The 19,731-nt window shown below is 37.8% G+C and overlaps 1 protein-coding gene across 1 annotated transcript; it reads right to left on the bottom strand.

Annotated features, from left to right (window-relative positions):
- Window positions 1-107: 107 nt before the first annotated feature.
- Window positions 108-19,150, bottom strand: LPAR4 (lysophosphatidic acid receptor 4). Its single transcript, XM_075539079.1, has 2 exons — window positions 18,809-19,150; window positions 108-8,643 (listed from the first exon to the last, which is right to left on the bottom strand). Exon 2 carries the CDS (start codon window positions 8,566-8,568, stop codon window positions 7,456-7,458), a length of 1,113 nt encoding a protein of 370 aa, XP_075395194.1. The 5' UTR covers window positions 8,569-8,643; window positions 18,809-19,150; the 3' UTR covers window positions 108-7,455.
- Between the last annotated feature and the right edge of the window lie 581 nt (window positions 19,151-19,731).

Raw genomic sequence — 19,731 nt, 5'->3', positions numbered from 1 at the left:
TCAACAGATTTTAAAGGTACATTATGAGCATAATTTTTTAATTTAAAATCCTCGTGCTTTAAATCTATACATAATAAGATCAATGAATTTTTTAAGCATTTGTTTTTGTGAGTGTGTGTTAAAAATATACTTTTGAATGTATTTTTAATTAAAATAAAACAAAAAATGCTCCTCTCATGGAAAGCCTCCTAGCTGAATCACAATCCAAAATCATGATACTTGTAAATTTATAAAGCCTCAAAACAGCAAGTTCTAATTGTTTTGTACTTTTAAAATTTGTTTTCATTTAATTTTATCCATTTATTTTTTAATCAGCTCTAATCCTGGGCACAATTTGATCAGATTTCTAGCTGCATTGGGCTGTTTAATGTAAAAGACATGACTTATATTTTAAAACTCAAATTCTAAATTCATTATTGCAAGTGTTCTGAATATTTTTTGCCAAGTAGACTTCTTTGGTAGGTTTTGTATGTATGTGTCTTTTTATTGTGTGTGTGTGTTATTTTGTTTTTAATTGTTTCTCGGTCTGGGCTCAGTTCTCTGACTATATTGTACTTCAAAATTTAATGAGAATTAATTGCCCAACCTCCTTTTCTTAACAGTACCTTAAACTCTATGCCATTGGATAAATTATTGATGTTATCCATGGAATTCCTTATACCCCAGAAGGATTATTGAGAGATTTTTTATTGTTATAAAATGATAATGAGGCCACTAATGCAAACCTAAATTATTCATAACTCATGGACAAACAGATGGATTCTTGAACCCCAGGTAATTCTAGCCCCAATCCAAGAACCGTTAGTTCTTATAACATGGCCTTGCTCAGTACATGCCTTCACAACGTGATCATTGAAGATAGGGGTGCAACAGCAAAATGTGGTGATGAAAGCAGATGGTGCCCAGCTATTGATTGGAATGGTGTCCAAGGTCTTAAAGGCTTGTATCCAAACAAGCAGTCAACTAAGTCCATACGGAAGAAGCACACCAGCCTATGTGATCCAAAAATGACAATAACAAAATCCAAATACGATGAAGGGGAAAGTATCAGAGCTTAAACTGTGAACACTCAATTAGTAGAAGAGTATGGGGTGGGGGGGGGAGGGAGAGGGGAACAATAGAAGCCCAAAATTCGTCTGCAGAGTATCGCTGTCAAATCCCCTCTGACCACAGTTGAGAGACATGAAGAACTTTACTCTCAGACAGAGATAGTTGTAAACTTGATTATGGTGGATGGAATCAGAGTATATTGTAATGCCTCATCAGTTGACCTACCTCTTGACACAGCTTGTGTTTGCTCTAGATATAAGTATTTCTGACTTTTTCCACGACAGAAATTTTCTCTCTGGCTTATTTTCATATTGTACACAGTCTTTGCTTTCTTCCTCTTCATTTTTACTTTATTTATTTTCTTTCATTTTCAATAAATGTTTTTTATGTTTCCCAGCTCATGAAACACAGGAGTGGATACATAGAGACAATAACTGATGCAATGGTTTATTGGAGATGAATGGGGAGTGACAGGGGAATTGAGGAGCAAATAATGAATGTGGGAAAGTACCCTAAAATTGATTGTTATGGTGTATACATCTCTTTTAAAACACTACTTAAATATGGAAGTATATGATATATGAATTTTATATCAATAACACTAAAAATATATATAACAGCAAAAAAGAAAAACAATTAGCATTTTAAAGTTACAGATTTCTATCCCTCCACCTACCAAGTAATCAATGCAAATTAAAGGATTTTTCAGTTGTACTTTTTATTACTATTATGTTACTTTATTTATGTTTTATTTGTTCCTGACCTGGGTACAACTCAACAGCTTTCTGTCTGCATCCTATTCTAAAAGGTTATATAAAAGAGAAATATTTTCTAGAATCCTGTCTTCCAAAATAAAGGTAAATGGAAGATATTTTTACTTCTTATTGTGAACTGGGTGACAACTTATTTGTTTTCCATTCACCAATTCATACACATTTTGTTTCATGTTGCAATTCCCACAATGTCATAGCACTCACCCTGCACTTTATTTTAATCACTTACATTTTTCCTTCTTTCCCAATCCTTTCTCCCTTCTAAAATTTATCCTTGGGTAAATTCTGCCTTTTTTATCTGAAACGGTTGATTAAGGAATGCGTACCTCCATAGTGTAACTGTTCACCTTATGAACCTATTTTTTTAATGCAAAATTGAGCCACAGGGATGAGTTGACTTCCAAGTCTAAAGGGCCATATTCTTAAGAGATCTACTAGTCTGCATTCAACCAGTAAGCCTGCTCTTCTTTATGACTGAGTTTTTCCTCGTACTCTATTCAGGACCTTCCAATAGAATCCTTTCCAGGACAGTTGGTAGGGTTAGCCAGGCACCATGTAGTTCTTCTGGTCTTATGGTGGTGGAGACTGATATTCATATGGTCCATTAGTACATTGGACTAATTGTTTTCCTGCAACTTCTATTTTCTTCCTCCTCTGGGCAATGAGAGACCAATAGTTGCCACTTGAATGTCCACTCACAAGTTTTTCAAATCCTGGTTACTACTCATTAAAGGAGAATTTAAAACATTGTATGTATGGACCATGTTATGGCTACTGACCCTGGTGAGCCCTGGGACTATGACCATGAACTCCCAGGTTCAGAGACTAATATCCTCAAGATCTTTGGCTATGGTTACAGTTTTTTTTTTAATTTGGCCCCTTGCATGTTCTACTATATTAATGAATATATCTGCAGCACAGGTAAATGCATAGGAAGGCAATTGAAAAATTTGGAGAAATTCTGTTTCCCTGTAATGTAACTTTTCTACAAGCTTTTTGAAGCCTGACACATGCGGTCAGTTTGACATACTGTGGTGGCTTGCGTGTTCGTGTGATGCTGCAAGCTATGTATTTCAAATGCCAGCAGGGTCATCCAACATGAAAAGGTCTCAGTGGCGCTTCCAGACCAACAACAGGCAATAAAGTAGGACTCTGCTACCCACTTCAGAGGAAACAGTCACTGAAAACATTACCCATAGCTCAAAGCATTGTCAGTGGGCAGCAGAACCCCCTGCTTGAGGATAAGCCCCTGGAGTCTGAGGGCACGCGAACTTTGACTGAGAAGGGGCTGTTTGTTCGGAGCAGAGTGGACCATGGTGACGGGAGTAGTGTGAAACGTGTGGGAGTGGAGCCTTCGAGACTTTCCTCTGCTGAGGAGGCGCCACTAAAGGGAAGAAGAAACAGCTGCCAAAACCTCTGAGTAAGAGGAACTTGGGATGTGTGAAGTATGATGCTCCGAAAAGAAAAAGTACTCACAAATTAACAATAACACATCAAGATCGCAGTTGAGAACTAAAATGGACCGGTATTGATCATTTTGATCATAAAAGCATATGAAATATTGTTCCAGGAAAGACACAAGCTAGAGCAGTGGTTCTCAACCTTCCTAATGCCACAACATTTTAATATCGTTCATGTTGTGGTGACCCCTCAACCATAAAATTATTTTCATTGCTACTTCATAACTGTCATTTTGCTACTGTTATGAATTGGGCGACCCCTGTGAAAGGGTTGTTCAACCCCCCAAAGGGGTCGCGACCCACAGGTTGAGAACCGCTGATCTAGAGGACCGGCATTGCGTTCATTGTCAAAAAGAATAGGGCAAAAAATCAATCTTGAAATACAATACTGTCTGTGATAGGATTATATTTATCCCCCTTAAGGAAATCCAATCAATACAATTATTATTCAAATGTATGCACCAAATCACAAAAGCTAGTGATGAAGAAATTGAAAAATTCTACCAAGGTCTTCAGTTATAAATTGATCAAACATGTAATCAAGATGCATAATTATTGTCAATTGGAATGCAAAAGTTGGGGGGAAAAAAGGAACGATAGTTGAAAAATATGGCCACAGTGATAGAAAAAAAAAAAGGTGGAAATCACATGACAGAATTTTAAGACCAATGACTTGTGTATACCTTTTCTCAAAAGGCAACTATGGACTTCCCCAGACATAAATACACATAAATAAAATTGACTACATCAATGGGAAGAGAAGATGGAGAAGGTCAATATCAGCATGTAAAACCAGATGTAAGATGTGGAAAAGACCATCAATTGCTCATATACACATTCAGGTTGAAGCTGAAGAAATAAACATGACTACTAGAGCCAAAATACAATCTGGAGTAGCCCACTTGAATTTTGAGAACATCTCAAGAACAGATTTTCTGCACTGAACACTAATAACAGAAAACCTGGTGAGCGGTGGGAGGACATCAATAACATCATGCATAAAGAAAACAAAAATAATTAAAAAGATGGAAATGAAAGAAAGGATCAATGTGGCTGTCAGAAGAGACTCTGAAACTTGATCTTCATCATAAAGAAGCTAAATCATACGGAAGAAATGAAGATGTCAAAGATGTAGAGATGGAAAACAAAAAAAGGAAGAACACAGTCAGTATACATTATATTGAAATAACTCAAAAAAATTCAAGTCTCAAATTGCAATATTGAACAATTCTATGGGCAAAATATTGACCAATGCAGGAAGCATCCAAAGAAGATGGAAAGAACTCAGACACGGTACCACAAAGAACTAGTTGACCGTCAGACATTTCAGAGGGTACCGTATGAGCAAAACCTAATGGTACTGAAGGAAGAAGCTCAAGATGCACTAAAACTAATAGATAAAAACAAGGCTCTAGGAATTGACGGAATACCAATTGAAATGTTTAAACAAGCTGATGAAGCACTTGAAGCACTTAACTCATCTATGCCAGGAAATTTATGTCAGCTACTTGGTCAATTGACTGGAAGATATATCCACATTTGTACCCATTCCAAAGAAAGTTGACTCAACAGAATGCTCCAATTATAGCACAATATAATTGATAATATATGCAAGTAAAATTTTGCTGAAGATCATCCAAAAACAGTTGCAGCAGTACATTGACAAGGAGCTGCCAGGGGTTCAGGCCAGATTCAGAAAAGGATGTGTTCAACAAACATTGCTGATATCAGATGGATCTTGTCAAACCAGAGAATACCAGAAAGATGCATCCTTGTGATTTATTAACCATGTCAAGGCATTTGACTGCTCATAACAAACTGTGGACAAGAATGGCAAGACTTTATCTTAACTACTTTGACATGGTGTCAAGAGAGACCAGTCCCTAGAGAAGGACATCATGCTTTGTAAAACAGAAGGACAGTGACCAAGAGATGGATTGACATGGTGGCTGCAACAAAGCACTCAAGTATAGGAACAATTATGAGGATGGCTCAGGAGCAGGAAGTGTTTCATTCTGTTGTGCATAAGGTCACTCTGGGTCCAAACTGACTCGATGGCACCTAGCAACAACACACGTAGACATATGCAATGTCAAACCTGTATATATTACCTTCCCCTTCCCCTAAATTAATATGTGTTTACCCTCCCGTGTCATCCTATGTCTTGTAACCATCAAAGAAAACTTTTCTTGATGTTTTATATTAGTGGTCTCATAAAAGATATGGTCTTTCATGGTTGACTTATGTAACTCCATCTAATATCCTTTAGGTTCATCCATCTTGTAAGGTATTTCACAGATTCACTGTTATGCTCGAACATTTTGTAGTATTCCGTTGAATCTACATACCATAGTTTGGGTGTTTTTAAAATTCATCTATTGTAGTGCAATTAGGCTATTTCTGTGTTTTTTGCTATTTTAATAATGCTTCAATGAACATAGATGTGCATATATCTGTGTCATGGCTCTTGTTTTTCAAGCGGAATTGCTATATCATATGGTATTTCGACTTTCAAGTTTTTAAGAACATGCCATGCCATTTCTCACCATGTACATTGTACAATACCAGTAGTGTATGAGGGTTCCAAACTCTCCAAACCACACTTGTTGTTTTCTGTTTGTGTTACTTGTTTGCTTTGAACTTTGCTATTAATGCTGAGGTGAGATGATATCTCATTGTTGTTGTTTTTTAAATCTGTATCACTAGTGGTTAATGATAGAGGATTTCTTCATGTGTTTGTTGGATACCTGAATGTCTTCTTCAGTGAAGTATCTCTCCATGTTCTGTATCCATTTCTAAATTGGATTATTTATTGGTCTTTCTGCTATTTAGGTGTTGAAGTTTTCTTTGAATATTAAATGTCATCCCTTCTCTGATATTACTCTATCGGTGAAATATTTTGAGGTACACAAGTGCCTAATTTTTAGAGGTTCTGCCATCTAGTTTGTCTTCTGCTGTTTGTGTGTTTTCAGTTACGTTTGATGGTGTATTTATGCTATGCATTAGTAACCCTAAGTTTGCCCCTATTTTTGCCTTGATGAATTTTATATTTCTAAGTGTTTGATTCATCTTGAGTTCTTTTTTATAGGCTGAGATATGGGTCCTGTTTCATTCTTCTGCAAATAGTCAGCATTTTAGCACCATTTGTTGAGAGACAATCTATTCCCCATTTAATGTGACCCATCCCTTTGTCAAAGAGTAGTTGGCCATAGGTGAAGGGATTTACCTCTGGGTTCTAAATTCTATTCCACTGGTGTATCGATTTAGAGTTGTGCCAGTACCAGGCTTCTATGACTGCCATAGCCATGTAGTAGCTTTTGAGAACAGGAAGGAAGTGACCTCCTTCTATGTTCTTCTTTAGTAGTGCTTTGCTTATCTATGATCTCTTTTCTTTCTGTATGAGTTGGTGTTTCGTGCTTTTATTAACTTGTCTTTTATGTGGTTTTCCATTTTGTGCCCATCTTGGGCACATTCACCAGCTTTTTGGTTTCAACTCTCCATATGAAAATCATAATGCAGCAATAGAAAAAGGAAGAAAAGTTCTAAAACACGAATACTGCTGGTGACTGCAAATGCATGAATCCTGTTAATTCTCTATGTCTTCTCTTATTTATTCATGCAAAGACTTTCTTTTTCTGCTTTCAAAATACATAAAATACATTTTGTCAGCTTTTTTAATTGGATACATTTCTTGTTAATAATGTTAGGCTATAATATGCCATTGTGATAAAGCAAACTCAATGACAATTCAGAAAAGAAAAGGAGTAGGATATCTCAGTAGTAACACAAAGTTAAACAAAAGACACCTGAATTTGTTCTATATTTATAGGCCCAATCCAATTACTAAATATCATTGAAATGAAAATATACCTTTAAAGATTTTTAAATAATATTCATATCACTAAAATCAAGGCCACTGACCACTTACATAATGTAATACGATGAAATATCTTTCCAGCTGAAGAGTGTGGCAATCCTTTTTGATTGCTGTAATTAGACTTGGCCTATAATTATTGAACAAAACAGAACATGTACAATAATTGTTCAAACAGAAGCATCTGACTATATTAAGTACATTATCCTCTTCTCATTACCATTATCCTCAAATCGTTTTCCATATTCATGTCGTAGGGAAAAAAAACATTATCTTGACTCGGTGACCGTTCTCGTACCTAGAAAGTGGATTCTAGCATTAATTCACCACCGTTATTCATAGTTTGGTCACTACCTTCCTCTTGAGTGGCCGGAATGGAAGGTTTGGGGGTCAGTGGTGTGTCAGTCTTAAATAAGGACTCCATCCTGATATGAGCATTGATGTAGAAGGACTTCTGAAAGGACTCAAGGGTGAAGTAATAGATGAAAGGGTCAAAACAACAGTTAAGAGTGGCAAGGCACAGTGTGATTGGGTACATGACCTTTGCAAATCTTTCCAACAAGCAACTGCTAACCGCTTGGGAACGCACAAGGGCATAGAGGAAAAGGACAGAATTGTAGGGCACAAAGCATACCACAAACACTGCCATATGCACTGTGATCATCTTCAATACTTTTTCCTTGTTGGTCCCAATTTGAGACAGTGTAGCAGGCTTTCGGAGAGTTCTCAGCACCACAGAAGAGCAAGATATATTTAATATTAGAGGAATTATGAACCCAACAACTTCAATAAATATGGTGATCTTGGACAAATAGGTCTTCCATACACGTTTGGAGAAGCCCTCGAAGCAGGTAGTGGTTGCATTGTTGACATTAGTGGTGGAGAACAAAGAGGCTGAAATGCCGCCACTGAGGACTAGGATCCAAACCCCAGCACACACAATGGCTGAATTCCTCCTGGTCCTAATGGTGCGAGATCTGAAGGGATAAACAATGGCTAGGAAACGATCCACACTAATACAGGTGAGGAAAAGCATACTCCCATAAATGTTGGTAAGGAATGCAGTCCCAGAAATCTTGCAGAGAGTGTCGCCAAAAGGCCAGTGACGATTGAAGTTATAAAATATTTTGAAAGGCAGGGTGCAGACAAAGAGCAAATCAGAGAGGGCCAGATTGGTGATGAAAATGGCGGTCTCACTCCTCATTTTCATGCGGAAACAGAAAACAAACAGGGAGGCACTGTTCGTTATCAGACCCAGGATGAATACAACACTGTAGACAGCACCATTCAGATTATACTTGAAGGAATCATCAACAATGCAAGTATTATTGGCAGTAGCATTGCCCAACCTGGGTCTGAGGCTTGAATTTAAATCTTGGAATCCGAAGTCAATGAATCTTCTGTCACCCATGGATTTTGCAGGAGGCCTGCTGGTTGCAGGAGTTCACCACTCTGAGACTAGAGACTGGTAGGAAATGTGTTCTTCCTATGGGAGAAAAGATGGAACCAATAATCAAATATGCCTTTCGTGCATCATTTTTAAGGAATAAAAAGATACTCTGTTCACCCTGATTGGAAGACCACATGCATTTAATTTGACTTGACAAGTATTTTTAAAGCACCTATCACATGTTAAAAGATTCGACAAGAACGTGTTGCAGAAGCGCGAATGACCACATTGGGTAGAGTAGTGCAACACTAGCATTTCAATTAGCAGAAAGGAAGTGTTGGCTACATATAATTCCAAGAAAGAAAGAAAAAAAAAACAATAGTCTAAGAACAACACTCTCTCTTTTTGCTGTAGTCAGTACTGACTCACAGGGGTCTCCTGTGGGTTTCCGAGATTGTAACTGTTCACAGGGTCAGAAAGCCCAGTCTTTCGCCCACAGAACTGCTGGTGATTTCGAATTTTCGACCATGAAGATCTCAGCCCAATGCGCAACCACTACACCACCAGGGATCACACTAATACCTTAGAATTTGTACAGTGTGTTTCAACTTTCTAAATCCTTTCAAAAGCAGTGCTTTATTTGATCCCCATGAACCGCATATGGTAGGCAAGACAGGAATTATAATCCTTTTTAGTAACAGAAACGAAGGCTTATGTAAGTTTGAATTATAGAATATAAGAATCAAAAGAGGATATCAGTGGTATTGTCAGCACCGGAATCAGATCTAAAGTGTACTCTCTTCTCCCTAATTTTAGTAAACTGAACTGTCCTAGTGTGAATTCTATGATGCAAGATGACAAAGAGATATGGGACCATCACTACATGATAAAAAATAAGTTTCGACTAAATTCCTGAAGTTGATTCGCCTTCTTTTTTCTTCTAAAAAACAAATTCAGAACACAGGGCTCTCTCAATTAAAGTTTCTAGAGAAACAATGCATATAACCTTAGTGTTTCCCTTCTGTAGATCATGGTCCCCTTTTCTTATTGCCTTCTACCTTTTTCACTGGCCATTTTAGCAGTTACTTGCATGTCCTCAGCTCCTAAAATAGTCCTGGTCAATGAAGCCTTTTACGGCCAAATAAAAGTGAGATGTGAGATGTAAGCAGCCATCTTTGTCCCCCACTGTGCAATTCTGAGCTGACCTCTGCCTGGCATCATGTGTGCAGTCACAGCCTTAATTTTCTTTGTTGGGGTTCTGAGCTTACATTTTTACAAGGTGCATGTAGAAATCTTATCAATATTCTCTAGGTCAATAGCTGTCACTGGGCAAGGACTGTTTGTTTAATATGCTCTATAAGGAGCCATCAAAGAGCTGGTGGTGCAGTGGGTTACATGTTGGGCTATTAGCTGCAAGGTCAGCAGTTCAAAATGATCAGCTGCTCTGCATGAGAAAAACGAGGCTTTCTACTTCAGTAAAGACTTATTATCTTAGGAACCCACCCAAAAGGACAGCCATTTCAACCCAATAGCCACCATGCAGAAGAAGGGGCAGTTCTGCCCTTTCTATCAGGTTGCTACGAGTCGAAATCAATTCCGTGGTCATGGATTTGGTTTGATTCATACATTATGACCTAGTTGCTGCTGAATGGATTCTTTTAAATAAAGAGATTATGGGATAAAAGTGGTCTTTGTCTTCTCACATATCCAGGAATGGTTCATCACATGATTATATTTGAAAAGCTAAGAGATATTTCTCTGAAGTGGTTCCTCTTTGTGTCACTCTTTCCTTCCACCTCTCGGGAAACACAGCCAACAAACGTTTGTATGTAAGAGAGGAGCAATAGAGGGGACAACCTGTCAGAGATCCAGAGGCCTGTATTAAACTTCAGAGAAAACTACTTAGCTTGGGGAAACTGTCAAACATACAGAGCCCAGTGGAGGATAGGACTTGGACAATATGGAGTGCAAAGCAAAGTGTTGTTGTGAATATCTAAGGTTTTCAAGTTGAAATGAGAGACTTGTTAACTCTGGATTTACCTTGCATTAATTGTCAGGGAGAGCCTAATTCTGTGCCAAGATAGTCTTCCTTAGGCACTTCATATCAGAGACCTGGCTCATCATCTATAAATAGGAATCTCGACCAAATAAGGTTCAGGAGTAGGGGGAAAAAACAGAAACAGGATGAATAAAATATGGACAGAGAGAGAGTATGAGACGAGACTGGAAAGAAAGAAGCCATAAAGAACAACTGGAACATGGCGAAAATGAGAAGAGAAGATCAGGAAAACGAGTCTTGCTCGCTAGAGGTCTGTGTTGCAATCTAATCTGCATCCGGGTCTTGGGAGGCGTTTCCAGTTAACCTCACCTCCACTAATTCCATGCCTTTCACGGATCTTCATCCCGCTCTTTTCGTGTTTCTCATACAAAAGAACAAAATGGTATCATTGCGTCTAAAGGCACTGACATCGATCGACCAAGTATGGAAAGTCTCAGCCAATAGTGTTCAGACATCACTTTGGCAGCTGTACACCAAAGTGTTTGCAGTTTATGCGTTTCCTCAAGGAGGTGACAGAGGGGAAAAAAAGGAGAATATCAAATATCTCAACTATCAAAACCACTTTATATACTATTTTTTAAACACCCCCACCCATTGATTCAGGTCTTATTTACCCTAAGATAATCATACACAATCAAAAAGAAAAATTTCATTATTGAAAAAAAGCTGAAGAAATGCCCCTCTAACATAGTAACACAATCTAAAGAAATTATGAACGTGTAAGACCCCTAACATTAACGTCAGGTTTATTTCACTATTATCTGCTTACATCTGACTTCTTCAATAGGTATTGCCAATAATGAAATCCCTTTCATTTCTGCCTAGAGTTCACTCTGATAACCTGCCCTCCTGACACATTATGCCTCTAACTCACGGAATATGTATTATTTTACACTTCTCAAAGTTATATATTTAACATAGGTGAGCTTCCCACCCCCCAAATGGTCATGCAACATTTTCTTTTGGTTTCGTTTTTTTCTTGGTTCGTATTTGGTTTCTCTCAGATGTATTATGTCACTGGGGGTCAGCCTCTGAAAGTTGTGTTGTATGTTTTTCCGTATGTGAAAGCCAGGATTGATGAATCTAGAGGGACGGCAAGTACAGTAAGGGTTTCAGGATTGGGGCGGCGGTACAGTGATGGTGGGCGGTCAAAGGGCGACGCTGTCAAGGAGTGCAGGAAGGAAAGGAATGTTGGGAACCTGACTGTGCTAGCAATTCTACAATCGAAAATAAAATTAATTAATTTTTTAAAATTGTCACTCAGGTTTATGTCCTCAATTATACATTATAGCCCAGAGGTTAAGTGCTCAGCTGATAACCAAGAGGTTGGTGGTTTGAACCCACTAGAGGCTCCCTGAAAGAAAGATGTGTGGCAATTTGTTTGCTTACAGATTTACAGCTTTGGGAACCTCTGGGGCAGTTCCATACTGTCCTATGGGGTCACTACATGTCAGAATCCACTCAAATGAAACAGGTGGTATATACTATAACCATAGTGGCCATCTGAAAACGCCTGTCACTTCTGTTCTGATGCTTTTAGTAATCAAATTGTGTGACAGAGAAAGAAGCACAAACAAGAAGGTACTACACTCTCTTCTCAATCTTGAAGAGAAAGTATGAAGGAATTGCCACTATGGGCCTATTCATAGCTCTCCCTTGGTAGAACACACAACACCTTTGCTGTCTCGCAGTGAGGGTGTGGTGCTGGGATTTGCCACAGCATTGGGATCAAGGAGTTCTATTTCTGACTCAGACACTGGTTCCCTCTGTAACTTGACTATACTGCTTCTCTTCCCTGTATAAATATTAACTGAACCTCACTGCTGAGGCTAGGAAGCTTCAACAGGGCTTGTGAGTAGCTTGCCAGTATTCAGCCCTCCTGAACCACAAAGAAGCATCACAGAAACTTGTATCCTTCTTCCTCCCCCGACTCCACTGGAAACAGATCTCAATTTTCTCAGTATCCTGGGCTTCATATTAGCAACTCATCCTTCTCCAAATGTCATATACATCTTGTGTCTCCGAGAATTCCCCCGAGTTTCAACATCACGGAATTTACTCATAAGAAGACAGGCCAAGAGGTTCTGCCAAGTAAATACCTCCTATTAACCTATGGTAGAGAATCAAAGAGGCATTTTGCTCTTAATCATATTCTGAAGAAGAATCGATGATATTCAGAAACAAGGTCTCCTTTCTGCCCAGTCCAAGGAGTGGGCTTTCAGCCATGGTACTTCGACGGAAAGAAACAGTGTTTTAGCCACCACATTTTCCTAACTGGCTAGTGGGCTGCCCACGGAATAGAGGCAATGGCCCCTATGTGCTTCAGACGAGATGGAGAAGGGGAAAAAACAGACTGACGGTTCATTACATTTTCCACTGAAAAGACCGTCAGACGGACTTTCTCGTTTAAAAAAACCTCTGTAGCCGACTGTTTCAACAATTGATCAGGTTCAGAGGGTTGAATATATGTATTTTCATTGACAATGGTCAGGAAGCAGGTCACTGGAGGCTGACCAAAAAGAAATCTGATCCTCAATGAATTTTTAACTTTGACCTACACATATGGAGTCAATTAGAATAGTTCGTAGTAGTGCTTACATTTTTCTCCTAAAATTTAGAGTGGTAATAAAATATACCAGGTTTGAGGTTTTAGGGGTTCCTGGAGGAAGTAAAGTTAGCCTTTTGGTCCTATAAGAATGATAAGCTAAAACACCTAAATACCTATATTTCACTAAATGCAAATCTTTAAGATGACAGACCAAAAATAAAGCATTAACTTCTGACATATTCTTAGTAGCTTAAAAAGACTGGCTGGTTTTGCTCTCTGTAAAAGGCAGACCTGAGCTCAAGAAGGCAAGGCCTTGAAGGCAGAGTATAATTAAATTCTCTTGCTTTGCTAACTTATTAATGAGCTGAGTCAAGTTAGAGTGCTTCTGATCCTCAGAGCATTTCCTCTTTCTTCTCTGGTAGAAGCTTATGAAAGTTGACACAATAGCTTTCAGAGGAAGCTGAAACCTATTGTGTGCTTGCCTATAAATATCTAGCAATTAAGTAAACTAGAAAACAAACAAAACCAAACCACACACCCAAATGCTGTGAAAAATAGCGCTTGAAACCACCCTGTGCAGTAAGAGATTAGGTTATAGAATGTTGCTTCTTAAATAAGACAGTATTAAAAGATAAGACACTTATAGGAAATCTTGGTCAGTCCCAGGTCCAAGTCACAATCTTACACATGGTTCCAACTGACCTTCATATACATTGGTAAATGTTTCATAATAACTTTCTAAACACAAAAATCTTATTACCCTCCTTATGAAGGAAACTACAGTTACATTTTTCACTCTGCAACATAGCTGGGAATCTGATCTGTATAACAGAATGTTATCTGTATCAGGTATATCTCAAGCAATCCTTACTGTGTGTCAGATGTCTATACTGATAAGTTTCATTTGTTTTTCTTGATACAAGAAACGTCCTTTTTACATAAGCCCTTCTAAATAGAATCTGGTTTGTACTAAGATTATTAAATCTGTTTGTCCCCCCATTTTATTTTCAGAGAGCAACAAATTAACACCAGCCCTATTTTGATCAGAGCCTCTCCTCAGTAATTAATGTGCCCCCCCCCCCATTTTACCAAAAGATACTTCAGTCTCCTACTAACCCTTCACCTAATGACACAGCCTAATCCTTGGAAATAATGCAGTCTACAGCTAAACAGGATGGAGCCAAAGATTGCATCAGATCTACTAAAGTTGCTATTTCTCTAATGCTTATAGAACAAAACAACTGCAGAAAAACTGTCTTGAGTCTTGCAATTTAACGTCCATATTAGGAGAGACTTCAGACCTTTTGGAGAAAATTTTCAAGTGTCCTTAATAGAGTTCACTCTATTTTTTGAGACTTATAATAGAAATCCAACATTCTTCCACATAACTTAAACATAATTGAGTGGGAAAATTAGTATGTACATAAAAATTCATATAATCTATGTGGAAATTTATCTTGATAATATGAATAAAAATATATATACCTGAAGCAAAAGGTAGGCCAGTGGCACAGAAATTTGGGACCAAAGAATCACTATTCATCTATACCAAAATCTTCTGAATTACTTATTTTTTCCATTATGGATCTTGGAGATATACAATTTGTAACCATATGGAAATTTTGATTAAATGGGGGATTAAATATTAATATTTAATTAAATATTTAAAATCTGGGAGAAGGAAATTAAGTATTTGTGTAGAAATATATTACTAGGATAATAGTACTCAGAACATTTGTTCAAACCTAATGCTAACACCAATTTAATCCAAGTATTGTAGTGAGAACACTCAACCAATGTAGACTGTGAGATTGAATCAGTCACAATTGGTACCATGAAAAGAACATCTCAATGAAATGTGCAGTAAGACTGCATGGTAGAGAAAATTATTTTCTGAAGTAAGTCAATAGATATGAGGGCCAACATATTCAATGATAACATCTAAGCCTTTGTATTTCATTACTGGATACATAGCAATTATCTTCCAAACCGGGGACCACCTTACCATATATTGTTAGTGATATTGATGGAAGTATAAAATCAATGAGTCTGCGTAACCTATAGTCATTTAAAGATAACTAGTGACTGACAAATAAAGGAACCCTGATGAGGTAGTGGATTAAGCACTGGGCTGCTGCTATTAGAAAGGTCAGCTGTTCAAATCCACCAGCTGCTCTATAGGAGGAAGTTAAAGCAGTCTGATCTATAAGATTTACAGCCTCAAAAACCCTTTGGAGTAGTTCTATTCTGTCCTATAGGGTGACTATACATCTCAACCAATTCAAAGGAAATGGGCTTGAGTTTGGCTTGGGTTCAGTGACATATAGACATAAAATTACTTCTTTCATTTCTATAAAATACATACACTACATTAAAAACACATGAACAAATGGAATTTATTTCTTGGCCTGATTTTTTATTTGTTCTTTGACTTTTCCTTCTCTTCTATTTTCGCCCCCTGGCAACAACTGTTATTACTGGTTAGGGGCCTTGAAAGGGAAAAGAAAAGAAGAGCAGAAAGAGTAAGTGAGACTCTCACTCCCTTGCTCTTAGCTGCACCTCCATACCAACTTATTCTCTTTGCCTACTTTAATTACTTGCTATTAGCACTCCGACAATCACTATAACATTTACTAGGCTATCCTGGGCCTACCCAAAGAAGCATATCTATGACATCTTCAGATTACAACTCTGTACAAATACGTGCATACAATCAGAAATTCTGTAAGAGAATTCATACAAGTAGTACCTGTATTTATATCATGTTCATTATTGTCAATATTTCTAACTCTAAAGTAGGATCAAAAATAACAATAGAGTAGGATCGTGTACTAATGCCAAATGTATACTATTATCATATCTCACCCTCTTTTGAATAATTATGACATAAACAAAGCAAACTGTGGATAAATATACCCACTTTTCTGAAATGATATTTCTCTACTCTTAAAAAAACAAAATAAATCAAATAAAGGTATTAGCCAATTGTAAATACACTGAGATAACCTTAATCATAGTATCATAGTGGGTACTGATTTTCATACCTCACCAGAAAGCATTATTCCTGGGGTGAAATTAATATTCTTTTATTGACTTATCTTAAAAGAAAACAAAAAATGTTCACATTTTTTTCTTCTAGCACTTTCAGAGTTGATATAGAATAGATAGAAAACGTCTCATTTGGAATCCAGGCAAACTCCAAAAAATTCTCACTGCCACTGATTCTCTTCCCATTCATAGTGACCCTGTAAGATAGGGTAGAACTGCCTCTGAGGGTCTCTGGGGCTGTAGCATTTTATGGGAGTAGAAAGCCTCACTTTTCAACCATGGAGTGGCTGCTGGTTTCAAACTGCTGACCTCACAGTCAGCAACTCAACTTTTAACCTTTAGGCCCTCAGGATTCCTCCAAGCAAACTTGGAAGCTCACATGCCCCAAAGTTTTTTTATATCTGGTGTTTTTGTAAGCTGTTGAGTCCATTCTGAAACCCTCACTCATAGAAATCCTGCAAACCCTCACTCATAGAAATACCTGAGGCCTGAAAATATTACTGAATTAGGTTTCCGGGCCTATTTTCCTGTGTTGCTGTTGAGTTACTTCAAACTATCAACATTTCCTTAGCAGTCAAGACCTTAACCACTGCCCCACCAAGGCCCCTTCATATCTAGTATTAAAATCAATAAAGCCATATCCAGTCCCATCACTGCGTGAAAACAAGTCACAGTCCCTCTCCATACTTCAGTTTATGTTTTCCTCCGAATTTTAGCCTTGACTGAGAGTAACCTTCAGCTGGTACCAAGGCAATGGCCTGATTGTGTTCTTGTTGTTATCTGCTTCTGCTTGTTTTCTGTTATCTTTTAATTTAAAGTCCCTTCTTACAAATAATTTTCATCCCCCAAAGCCTGAGATGAAGGACATTAGTTTTTATTAGACCCGATAAAATACTTGCTAAATAAATATTTATTTGAAAGTAGATGCTTTATCAGTTAATGCCGGAATGTAAGTCAGCAAGATGGCCTTGATAGCCTAGCGTCTTCCTAACACCCTAATTTTCCTCCTCTCTTCGTTCTTATGGCCATGTCAGCTCAAATTGTTCAGGTCTCAATCTTGCACCCTTCTTCCTGTTCTGTCACCTATCCCCTCAAAATGTGGGTTGTCACCATACTTTAGAACATAATAATAAAGATCAGCAGATTACTTATTCCACACAGTTTTCTGATAATCAATTACTTCTCTACTAAAAGTGAGGCTGAATTACCAGTGGAGTGAGGCATTATATCAAGCTCTCAATTTTCAGTACCAACAGTCACAAATGTACTAGTTTTTTTTCCCTCCTCCATCAGTTGACCAAGAAAAGACTATGCTGATGATCTTGAACAGAAAAAAGGCAATTACCCAATTAGACCCTCATCAAATTATAGCAAAGGCAAACATAGTAATTATATTTTCACTCAGAGAATTAATAAATTAAGCTTTACCTAAACTTGGCCTGTTGTTTCCTCTGAAGCATCTCCCCAGTCCTCTCTAACTTTCAGAGCATCTACATTCTGAAAAGCTGGTCAGATCCAATAGAGCTTTCATTTGCATTTCTGATTGGCAGAACGTGTTGTTGGATGGGTCCAGAGTTGTAGTGACCTTATGTACAACAGAATGTAAACAGCATCAAGTGTATCAGCTGAACCCTCCTTCTGAACAAGAATACAACTTTTCATGTGTGACAGCGTGATTTATAGTCTATGTTTATGGGTTATGTTGTCTGGAAGTTTGTTCTGAAGGGAAGAAAGCATGTTCAAGACCTCTGAACAATTTTGAGCATGGACAATTCATGTTAGTCAAAGAAAAAGAAAGTGTGATTTGGTAAAGTTAAAACTCACTGCTATTAAATAAATTTTGACTCATACTGACCAATGAATAGCAATCAACAAACTCTGAAATGTTTAACTTTTGGAGTTGTTCACACTGAAATAGTGCTAAATTACACTGCTATGTTTCCTAACACAAAGTAACTGCAATGTAATATTTATCAATTCTACAAGACCTTTTCACTAAAAATCTTTAAAGTATTCAAGTTAGAACAAGAAAAACAACACAAAGATTATTGCATTTGTATGGCAACCAGCAACTAATTTCATATAATTGCAATGTTTGCCAGAATTAGTTTTTCATTGAAACCCATTTCTTCCCTTCTGGTCAAGCTCATGAATTATTCATTATAACAAATGTCACGTTTTCCATAAATCAGTTAAGCATCAAAAACTTGTCCTATATAGTTTGACTAGTAGAAAACTCATCAAAATAAAACTTACTTTAGTTTGAAATTAATAGTAATCCAAAGAAATATAAAGCGAGCAAAAGAGTTCTAAATTGCTCTACTTTCTGATTTTAAATCAACTTCTCAGGACAACGATGTTTACATCAAATAACAGTCTGAAAATCCTTTCTCTCTTTCACGGAAGCAATCGGATAGCCAAAACAATAGAAATTCTTTTTGTTTTGGTTTCTTTTTGCCATTCAACACGTCAATCTCTGATCAGAACTTCAGAGTTGAAATCGAATTTCTTTCCCAAAATACGGAAAGCATCGGTTTTTCCACTGGTTTGTTCTGCCGCTCCCCCACCCTCAAAGCCCGAATCAAATCATTCTCAAAGAGACTTACCCAAAGAAAGAGTATGCTAGATGAGAGAGTGTGCTCATGCCTGCAGACAGTTAGCTAGTAAACATGTAAACGGGCAACTCGCACTGTGGAAGCACAGATCCATGAAAAAAAAAACACACACAAAAAAAAATACCAGGGAAAGGTTAGTCCAGCCCCAAAGCAGCAGACTCTGAGCTGCCGCAGCTTCTCACTGCAAACTTCTCATTCTGAAAATGTAAGCCTATTTACATTGATCTCTTTCTCTTTGTTAAGCACTGGCCTCTAGAAGTTGCCAGCAAGCCATTAACAAACGGAACACAAGAAAGGGCCTGAAGTCTGGGCTGGAGCCGAGAGCTGGGGGAACTCTTGGGGGTCTCAATAGGAAATGCTTTTCATTGGATAAGGAGGCATTATTAGGAGCCAAGATCCCGCCCAATCCCCTGTGCTCCATCGTTCCCTTAGTCACCAATCACTGGACTGAAAAAGTTTTTCCTTAAAGAGCATTGCCCAGGAAAAGCAGTTTTCACAATCAAGAATTAACAGCTTAAGTGCCACTTGACAATATGAAAAGTGTCTTTTCTGACCAATTAATTTACAAAGAAAATGGCGTGCTTGTCCTTCTGGCAGGACTTCCATCTCCTTAGAATTTTAATGAGAACATGGAGACAAAACTTTAAACTGAAAGGAGTCTTTCAATTATGAGCACCCCATGTTTTTTCCAACTTGTTTAAAACAACAATATTGATAAGAGTAAGTAGGGAACAGGGGAAAGGCAAAATAAAAAGGAACCATAAGCACATTCTGATGCTATGCAGAATTAGAATTTACCACCACCAACAACAAATAAAATTCAGGACTGTACTCACTGAAGTGGGGTCCCAGAGCTCTCACACCCACCTTCCAAGGACAGGGAAATGCTTTGTAGCAAAAGGAGAGTCTATATT

Source organism: Tenrec ecaudatus, chromosome X, assembly GCF_050624435.1.
Source record: "Tenrec ecaudatus isolate mTenEca1 chromosome X, mTenEca1.hap1, whole genome shotgun sequence".
Lineage (NCBI taxonomy): Eukaryota > Metazoa > Chordata > Mammalia > Afrosoricida > Tenrecidae > Tenrec > Tenrec ecaudatus.
Note: the sequence above shows the minus strand (reverse complement) of the source record. Positions and strands in the feature narration are given on the sequence as shown.

What these genes read in the sequence shown, in the direction of transcription:
- LPAR4 (XM_075539079.1), bottom strand. Translation starts at nt 8,568, where the DNA reads ATGGGTGACAGAAGATTCATTGACTTCGGATTCCAAGATTTAAATTCA.